We start from the raw sequence: 9,439 nt of genomic DNA, 5'->3' as shown, positions 1-9,439 counted from the left end.
AAAACACGCACCCTCGATCCTTTCGCCGCATTTGCGCGTTCTCGCCTGTGCGCGTCCCCTTGGCTGCGACGTCACGCCCGCTGTTGACGTGACGACCGCCAGCGCGAGGAGGCTGTGGGTGCTCCGCGGGGGCTCGTGCGGTCTTGGTCGGTGGGCTTCGAGCGGCCATGGGCTTCTACGGGACCTTGAAGCTCATCTTCAACAAGGTGAGTAGCGAGCGAGCGATCGTCCAAGTTGGCGTCGTATGGATGACGAGGCGCTTTGATGCGCGTGCGCGTGGCCACTGCGGCTCCGGGAAGAAGGAGAATGCTCGTGATTCTGACAATCCCGATGATTGACGTGACATCGCGGATTGCTCTAATGATGCAGGCGAGGACGGGATATCGGATGTTGGGCATGGCGTGGAAGCCAACCCCGTGGTTGTCTTCATCTTAGCATTCCGTTCATGTTCGCCATGCATTCCAGCAGGGGTGCATGGGAATCCCCGAACCCCACCCGACCCCCCTAAGCAACGGTTTTATTCCCTAGTTTCTGCTGCTAGAGATTAAGGAGTGTAGTTCGACAGATCATGGAATATATGATACCTAGCAAAGCCGTGCAGAGACCAATGGAGGGGCCAGTGCTCATAGAGCAAAAGGGGCACATGAACAAAAATGTAATACACCTGACAACAACATAAATTCCAGTTTAACCAGCTTTACAGTATTTTATAATTGGCTGTGACTTTAATTGGGAGGGGGAACAGTGAATAGAAATCAACACTGTCATCAACACTTTCTGGCTGTGACTTTGCCTCTTTTCTTCCTTCAACCTCTATATCAAAACTTACTCAACTTGTTGTTCATCTGAGAACAAACCAAATTAGATGTTCACAGCGCCACCATCAGCACAGCTTTTTCAAAATTATTTCATTATTAGAGAACATAAAGATTTGTACCTTTCTAGATAACGTTGTGACGAGAAAGGACGAATATGCTTGCATATAGAGACCAAATACACAGGGACCGAAATGGCCTTGAGGTGGGGGGGGGGGGTAATTCATTATTAAAGTATTATTAAAGTAGAAAACAATATAAGAGAAAATTGAATATTATTACTTTTTTTAAGAATCACCACAAATAAACCTGGTGTAAGCACAAACAGAAGGACACTTCTAAGCAGCTTCCTACTCGAGTTTTGCAGGTTAGCAAGTTCACACAGTTTAATGTTATGCTAACTCTGATGCAGGTCGGACTTTCAGTAGCAAATGTAGTGGTGTGTTTCCCACCTCCACAACATTGGCATCTTTTTAAATAACTTACAGTGGCTGCTGCAGGCCCCAAAAAAACCTTCTAATATCCCTCGTCTTCGAAGGGGGCGGGGCTGTGTGAGCGTGTGTGTGTGTGTGTGTGTGTGTATGTTGAGGGTGGGTCAAGTCATCAGCCAATCAAACATGCAATTGAAGGGGGGGAAAAATGGACCGGCACATTCAGCAAGTGAAAAGGGGTAAATGCAAGTTTTGAAGGAGATAGCAACAAGTGGTGGGAATTCCCGATGGCGCGGATTAGCTGCCTCGCTTCTGTGGGACTGCCCCAGGGCAGTTGTGGCGTACCACTGTCAAGTGCGGGGTGAAATCATAAGGCAATGTAAAGTGTCTTTGAGTGTCCAAATAAGTGCTATATAAATCGAAGGCATTATTTTTGGATGCCATTAGGGGTTTAACGATCTAATCAAATGCAACAAATCAATCAACATGTTCGATCTTGTCCACCGTTCAGGTGAAGAGGAAGCTCGATCACGTTCCTGAGGGTCGGCCGTTTTCATCCGGGAAGAAGCAGTGCCGAGGCGATGCTTACTTCAGGTAAGCCGGTACGCTAAAGCGACAAATGGGACTTTAACGTGAGACTTTCTCCCTTAGTCCGTCCGACGCGGTCCAGAGCCCACCTGCCACCTTTGGGGAGTTGCGACTGGCCAACGGGCATTCGGCTCAACGGCGGCGCGTCACCTCGGGCCCGCCCCCTTGCGGCCTGCAAGACTGGCTTCGCACGTTTCAGGTATGGTGCTTCTTTCTATGAAGTATTCGGGATATGTTTACCTCCATATAGTTAACTCGTTGATTTTGACAATCCAGGCGTGGAGCGTTCCCGAGAGGTTGCTTGCGCTCGACCAGTTGATCGACAGATGTGAAACGGGGCAGGTCAAGCATGTTATGCAGCTCATTGAACCGCAGTTCCAGAGGGACTTCATCTCCCTGCTGCCGAAAGAGGTGGGACGCCAACAGCGAAAGGTCGACTTCATGCGTTTCTCGTGACATTTGCTCACGTCCGCAGCTGGCTCTCTACGTGCTCAACTTCCTAGCGCCGCGAGACCTGCTGCAGGCTGCCCAGACCTGCAGGTACTGGAGGATCTTGGCTGAAGACAACCTGCTATGGAGAGAGAAGTGCCGTGAAGAAGGTGAGCTGGACCCATCTTTCCATGGTTACCTTGTATTTAAGTTTAGGAACTGATACCCTTTAGGATACATCTGAGAAGAGTGCTAGGGTAACTTTTAGGGAGCACTTCAGACTGTTTCGGGGACTTTTAGCACTTTCAGTGCCATTGACAGTGATAGATGTCCATCAGGTGGCATCCAATCATCCTTCTAATGATTGGATGCTAGAACTCGCCAATCACATCATTTTAGTACCGTTTAGGTCCCGAGTCTAGTATCGGTATTTGCATTCAAAGCAGCAAATGAGTTAATCAGTGTGTGTTTTTGAAAATATTTCCCGTTGTTAGGCGTGTCCGAGTTCTCATCACCCCGGCGCAGGAAGTGCGTCAGGTCCGGCGCGGCGCTGGGCACGTGGAAGTCGACGTACATCCGTCAACATCGCATCGAGAGCAACTGGAGGAACGGAGACGCACGGCAGGCAAAGGTACACGCGGTACTCAGTAACATACTGAAGGAATTCGGCCCCCCGGCCAAGTCGGCCGGAAGGGCAAATTCCGCGCGTCCACTCCGGCGTTAACTCTTTCTACTGACTCCATTTTGAACGGTTTAAAGAAGGCTCACCGAAAACAGGTTTACAATTTATTCGTCGACAATGGTCAAAAAGCAACGCAAAAACAGATGACGGAAAGACAATGCTGGATCCAGGGTTGGCAAAACAACGGCTACATAGAAATGTCCCCGAGAGGCGACCCTTTTTTGCTAAAAGTTCAGTCTTTTGAAAGCTGCGGTGGAGTGGGCCGGGCGGGGGTGTTGTCTTGGGATCCTCCCTCTGAGGCAGGTTTGGGCGGTCAAGTTAGTGTGTTATCCTTCGGGGCTGGGATGTGGTTGCCACGGCAACCGACGCATGTCTTGACGTCCAAGGCACCGCGCTATCAACATGTTGTCCCGGCAGGATGGGAGCATCCTGACCCCACCAGAGAACTGATGACGTTTTTTTTCTTCGCTTATCAGGCGAGGGCTGATAAGCCGATCAACTTTAATGTGTCAAATGGCATGTAGTAACTTCTTCCTAACTGCTTTACTATAACTAATGTGTTAGACTAATGTAGACAGTTATATGATGTCTGCGAGAAAGGTACCTATTCCCTTCAATACGCAGTTGAACTGATAGCAGGTGCGTGCGTGTCCGCAGGTGCTGAAAGGTCACGACGACCATGTGATCACGTGTCTCCAGTTCAGCGGCGACCTCATCGTCAGCGGTTCTGATGACAACACGCTCAAAGTGTGGTCAGCCATAACTGGCAAGGTGAAGTAGTTTTGGTTTCTTCAGTCAAGATGAGCATCCGCTAGTCCGATTGGATGTCCAGCTATGACACTATTTTTTTTCAAGTGCTTGCGTACCCTGACGGGCCACACGGGCGGCGTGTGGTGCAGTCAGATGGCGGTCACCACAGTGATCAGCGGCTCCACCGACCGGACGCTGCGGGTGTGGGATGCCGACAGCGGAGAATGCGTCCACACTCTTTACGGGCACACGTCCACCGTGCGCTGCATGCATCTCCACGGCAACCGGTGAGAAGAAATGATGTGTGGTCTTGAGTTTGACACCTGTATGCTAGATTAACTCTTTGGACGTGATAGGCAGGACTACAGTGGCCAATCATATTGCAGCAGAGTTGAGTACTCGATTCAATTCAATTTTATTTGTATAGCCCTATATCACAACAGGTTTGTCTCAGAGGGCTTTACAGAGTCCTTTTGGTACACAGTCAGATACAGTAGATGAATGAGATGAGTCCATGTCCTGGGCATCCCCTATCCTTAGACCCTCCATGGCGGCAAGGAAAAACTCAAAAACCCCATGGGAAAAGAGAAACCTTGGGGAGGACCACAATCAGGAGAGATCCACTCCCAGGACGGACAGGCTATAGATTCACCAGGACTGATGATGGGAATTAGCAAAAGGAGTTCCAGTTTGTAGAGATGCAGCGGAGTAAGGGAACACGAGGACGTCTATCCAATCAGGGGTCAGGATAGTCAGGAGGCTGCGGCTGAAAAATAGCCCCTCCCTTTGGGTAAGGGGGCACCGTGTGACTAGTGATGAAGAGACTAGTCAACTAGATATTAGAGTGAGAAAAGAGAAATAAAGTAAAGACAAGTGGTAGGTAGAGTGAGAAACGGGATAGGACTCAGTGGCTGTACTTCCCCCAGCATTATAGCTCCTAGGGCAGCTTAGACTGAACTGTGTTTAGTCTGTTTTCAACTAGCCTGACCATAATCTTTGTCAAATCGGAACGTTTTTAGTCTAATCTTAAATGTACGGACTGTGTCGGCCTCTTTAATACTAGCTGGAAGCTGATTCCATAAGACAGGAGCTTGGTAACTAAAGGCTCTAGCTCCTACTGTACTCTTAGAGACCCTGGGAACTACCAGTAGACCTGCATTCTGAGAACGAAGTGTTTTGTCAGGGTGGTATGGAACCAGAGCATCTGTGAGATAAGATGGCCCCAAACCATGAATCCATGTTTCAGTGTGGTGTCGGGGTCACGGGACACGACCCTGCGCATGTGGGACTTGGCGAGCGGTCGCTGCGAGCATGTGCTGACAGGCCACGTGGCGGCGGTGCGCTGCGTCCAGTACGACGGTCGACGCGTGGTGTCAGGGGGCTATGACTACATGGTGAAAGTGTGGGACCCCCAAACGGAGGCCTGTCTCCACACTTTGCAGGGACACACCAACCGGGTGTATTCACTACAGGTAAACACGCGTGTAGTTGCGCAAACTTGAATGCTACGAGGAATAAAAGTCACAAGTAGATGTGCGTTTCGTGCAGTATGACGGCGTTTTTGTGGTGAGTGGCTCGCTGGATACGTCTATCCGGGTTTGGGACGCAGAAACAGGTAGGATTACCTTACCTAACCTTACAACCCTTATTCCTTGAACCCTTACATTTTAAGACAGTCACTGTACGGAAAGGGGTGTGTCATTTTCAATGTGGGCGTCTCCCCTTAGGTGGATGTATCCATACGCTGACGGGCCACCAGTCCTTGACCAGCGGGATGGAGCTTCGGGACCGCATCTTGGTATCTGGGAACGCCGACTCCACAGTTCGTGTATGGGATATCCGAACGGGACGTTGTCTGCACACCCTGCAAGGTAAGACATGAGCGCGTGTTTAAATTAAACCAATTCTGACGTGGCGCCGTCGCCGCTAGGTCCCAACAAGCACCGGTCGGCGGTGACGTGCCTGCAGTTCTGCCGGGGTCTGGTCCTGTCCAGTTCGGATGATGGCACAGTCAAACTGTGGGACCTCCGTACGGGTGCTTGGCTGCGTGACGTGGTGGCGCTGCAGAGCTGTGGATCTGGTAAGGGCCAGTTCTAGCTAGGGCATGAGTGGGCAAACCGGTCCTCAAGGGCCGCAGTGGGTCCTGGTCTTTCTTACAACTGATCCGGCACAGGCAGTTTAACCAATGAGAGGTCCTGGGAAACAACAACCACCTGAATGCAATCAACTGATTGCACTTGTAAGACACCAGATTGGTGAAAAGCTGTCCTATTGCACCCACTGCGGCCCTTTGTGGAATAGTTTTGTCCATTCCTGAGCTAGGGTTTGCTAAACTCTGAGTCTGGAACATCGGGTCTTAAGTTATCTAGACCTCGCTCGGTGTGCGCAGGTGGCGTGGTTTGGCGCATCAAGGCGTCAGACACCAGGCTTGTTTGCGCGGCCGGCAGCAGGGTCGGAACCGAGGAGACCAAACTGCTGGTGCTTGACTTCGACCTTGAGGAGCGGCAAACGGATAAGAAGACACCGACCGAGTCGGACAAAGATGACGTCGGGGAGGATTTGATTTGCTAGGATGTTTGACATCCATCAGTGCACGCTTTAACGGGATCGTTACCCCGATTTGTGGCCCCGCAAAAACTGCAGATGAGTGTTTTCACTGGAACCCGAAATGATCATCACAAGATGACAAACCGTACCCAACCCCCGCCAGATATGAAGCTAAACGCGTGTATGCGAGATGATGTAAGATAGTGTAAAAACAAGAGAAGGATGTACATATTGTGCTTTTGCTAAGCTAACACTAGCCGGGTTTAAATGGAAGACCTCTGGTCTGGATTGGACATCTGTTGCCGTCAAAAATTGTTCTTCCTCTGGCCAAGATGCACCATCCCACGTGCGTGATTTCGAGAGACAGCGAGAACCAAAAGTGGCATTTGCCATGTGGCAAAATGGATTTTGCCATGTGGCTTTTTTTTTTGCTATTTGGCAGAATGGATTTTGCCATGTGGCACCTTTTTGCCATGTGGCATTTTTTTGCCATGTGCCAAAATGGATTTTGCCATGTGGCAGAATTGATTTTGCCATGTGGCATTTTTTTGCCATGTGGCGTTTTTTTTGCATGTGGCAAAATGGATTTTGCCATGTGGCACCTTTCTGCCATGTGGCAAAGTTGATTTTGCCCTGTGGCAAAATGGATTTTGCCCTGTGGCAAAATGGATTTTGGAAAATTTGGATGTGCATAGCCGTCAATGGCATAGCCTGAATTGGTTTCCAGAGGAATGTCAATGTGCTGTAATGCTAAGTGGTATGTACAAAAATCACAGCCACACGTTTTCTGCCATTTAATATGAATGGAAAATTTGGACGTCCGTAGCCGTCAATGGCAAAGCCTGAGTGGGGTGCCAGTTGAATCTCAATGCGCTGTAATGGTAAGTGGATGGCCAAAAATCACAGCCACATGTTTTTCTGCCATTTAATACAGATTGAAAATTTGGACGCACACACCTGTCAATGACATACATTGACTCGGGTGTCAGCAGAATGTCAATGCGCTGTAATGCTAAGTGGATGTTCAAAAATCACAGTCACGCGTTTTTTTGCCATTTAAAATGAATGGAAAATTTGGACGTGCATAGCCATCAATGGCATCAACGTGCATGGCCCTTAAAACTGCCATATACCCCCCAAAAATGCCACATACCCCGGCCCCATCGATTTGGCCACATGGCAAAAAAAAAGTACCACATATAAAAAAAGCCACATGGCAGAATCTATTTTGCCACATGGTAAAAAAATGCCACATGGCAAAATCAGTTTTTCCACATGGCAAAAAAATGCCACATGTCAAAATCTATTTTGCTACATGGCAAAATAATGCCACATGACAAATTCCATTTTACCACGTGGCAAAAAGAATGCCACATGGCAAAAAAATGCCACAAGGCAAACAAAAAATGGCACATAACAAAATCCATTTTGCCATATGGCAAAAAGCAAAAAAATGCCACATGGCAAAATCCATTTTGCCACACATGGCAAAAAGAATGCCACATGGCAAAAAATGCTACATGACAAAATCCATTTTGCCATATGGCAAAAAGCGAAAAAATGCCACATGGCAAAATCCATGTTGCCACATGGCAAAAAAAAAAAAAGCCACATGACAAAATCTATTTTGCACCATGGCAAAAAGAATGCCACATGGCAAAAAATGCCACATGACGAAAATCCATTTTGCCACATGACAAAAAGCAAAAAAAAATGCCACTTGGCAAAATCAATTTTGCCACATGGCAAAAAAATGCCAAATGGCAAAATCCATTATGCCACATGGCAAATACAACTTTGGGTTCTCGGCCCTGCTGATTCCTGCGCGTAGCATTTTATGCTAGTACGGCAAGCGTCATACGAGGTTCCTTTGAAACCCGGCTACTGTAACTGTGAAAATGTGGTCAATAAAAAGAACTTTTAGAATGACAAATAAATGGATTGCAATTTGATGAAATCAAATTTTATTTACAACAGCTTAAAGTACAAAACAAACAACTCATCCGCTGACCAAAAGTGGGCGGATCATCTGATGGTTCGGTACATCATGAATTCCACAGTGGTGCACGGCGGGAACATTCCTATGGAACGCTCCTGCACCGGCGTGTACACTTTGATTTGCCTCATGTGCGTGTCTCGGCCGTTCTGGTGGTTGGCCAGAACGGCGATCTGGATCATGAAGGTGCGCACGGGCTCGCTGGTTCGCTGGTTTACCAGCGACACGTGAATCCAGCCGCTGGGTTCAACCATCTCCAGTTGCTGCACAGACGGAAGAAGAAGATCAATTACTTTATTCAACTTATCAGTATGGCAATTATAGTTTGTTCTTGGCAGAGGATAAATACTATATGGCTGTTAAGGTCTGATCTTCAACTAAATCCGGCAAGAAACTTCTCACCCTGACTTCATGCAGGTCGTGGAAGTTGTCCCCCACTCTGACGGAGATCTTGCTAGGCGTGTAGCTCTCGTCCGACTTGTAGTCAGCGTAAATGCACACCATCTTCACCGTAGTCCTCCTCCTGGACGCAGGAGCGAGAAACAAAATGGTGAAGCGCAACATGGAGTGGGTGGTTCCCGTGGCGCGCGACATACCGGAACTGGATGTTGACCAGGTGAGGTTGAGATCCATCTGACTGCCAGTACGTCTCTAAATTGTCGTCCCTCAACTGGTCTACGCCGAACCCTAGGGAAGTCCGACATGGGTTCAGATGAATGACAAAACAATGGTGTTAGCGAAAAGATGCGTCGGAGTTGGAGCTGACCAGGTTTGCAGGAGGACAGCGACCAAACCGCCTGCGAGCCGATCTCCCGAACGGTACCAGTTCGCTCCAGCTGCTTCGGGTCGGCACCGGGCGGCGTTTTGCTCGGCGTTGTCATCGTCTGGAGAAGAAATAATTGAACCTGTCTTATGCTGTAGTCTTGCGCTCTTGTCGCACGTTCTTGACTTCAGTTTAACTTTTTCCGCAGTTTACAGCGAGCCCGTTAGGCTAATAAACAACAAGTGGGCTGCAAAAGTTGTAAAAGTCTGGAATCGAAATTCAGTTACTTAATTTTTTTAAAGAAAACAAAAAAACACTGAAGATAGGAGACGTTCCTTCACTTGATGTTGTGCTTCTATTTCTTCGTTTTTTGAATTGTATAGCTGCTGACGTTACTGCCACCTAGCGAGCGTCAGTCGAGAAAACAAACCAAGCACT

At 48.5% G+C, this 9,439-nt stretch overlaps 2 protein-coding genes across 2 annotated transcripts; one reads left to right on the top strand and one right to left on the bottom strand.

Moving 5' to 3' along the window:
• The first annotated feature begins 23 nt into the window (after nt 1–23).
• LOC130928886 (F-box/WD repeat-containing protein 7-like) lies at nt 24–7,385 on the top strand. Its single transcript, XM_057855684.1, has 13 exons — nt 24–206; nt 1,758–1,840; nt 1,898–2,033; nt 2,111–2,245; nt 2,310–2,433; nt 2,758–2,894; nt 3,603–3,716; nt 3,801–3,982; nt 4,942–5,167; nt 5,244–5,310; nt 5,423–5,566; nt 5,626–5,775; nt 6,085–7,385. Exons 1-13 carry the CDS (start codon nt 168–170, stop codon nt 6,264–6,266), a joined length of 1,719 nt encoding a protein of 572 aa, XP_057711667.1. The 5' UTR covers nt 24–167; the 3' UTR covers nt 6,267–7,385.
• A 794-nt stretch (nt 7,386–8,179) lies between these two features.
• On the bottom strand, nt 8,180–9,376 carry anapc10 (anaphase promoting complex subunit 10). Its single transcript, XM_057855701.1, has 4 exons — nt 9,005–9,376; nt 8,835–8,925; nt 8,641–8,761; nt 8,180–8,501 (listed from the first exon to the last, which is right to left on the bottom strand). The coding sequence occupies exons 1-4, from the start codon at nt 9,117–9,119 to the stop codon at nt 8,268–8,270; spliced, it is 561 nt and encodes a 186-aa protein (XP_057711684.1). The 5' UTR covers nt 9,120–9,376; the 3' UTR covers nt 8,180–8,267.
• Nucleotides 9,377–9,439: the final 63 nt, after the last annotated feature.

The sequence above is a fragment of the Corythoichthys intestinalis genome, chromosome 13, assembly GCF_030265065.1.
Source record: "Corythoichthys intestinalis isolate RoL2023-P3 chromosome 13, ASM3026506v1, whole genome shotgun sequence".
Lineage (NCBI taxonomy): Eukaryota > Metazoa > Chordata > Actinopteri > Syngnathiformes > Syngnathidae > Corythoichthys > Corythoichthys intestinalis.
The sequence above is the reverse complement of the archived record's forward strand: the minus strand, read 5'-3'. Positions and strand labels throughout refer to the sequence as shown.

Excerpts from the sequence above, each read along its gene's own strand:
- anapc10 (XM_057855701.1), bottom strand. The coding sequence starts at position 9,119 with ATGACAACGCCGAGCAAAACGCCGCCCGGTGCCGACCCGAAGCAGCTG. Across the intron at positions 8,926-9,004 it reads GCTGTCCTCCTGCAAACCTG|GGTTCGGCGTAGACCAGTTG; the intron begins GTCAGCTCCAAC and ends GGACTTCCCTAG. Across the intron at positions 8,502-8,640 it reads ACGACCTGCATGAAGTCAGG|CAACTGGAGATGGTTGAACC; the intron begins GTGAGAAGTTTC and ends CCGTCTGTGCAG.
- LOC130928886 (XM_057855684.1), top strand. The coding sequence starts at position 168 with ATGGGCTTCTACGGGACCTTGAAGCTCATCTTCAACAAG. Across the intron at positions 3,983-4,941 it reads ATGCATCTCCACGGCAACCG|TGTGGTGTCGGGGTCACGGG; the intron begins GTGAGAAGAAAT and ends TCCATGTTTCAG. Across the intron at positions 5,776-6,084 it reads GCTGCAGAGCTGTGGATCTG|GTGGCGTGGTTTGGCGCATC; the intron begins GTAAGGGCCAGT and ends CGGTGTGCGCAG.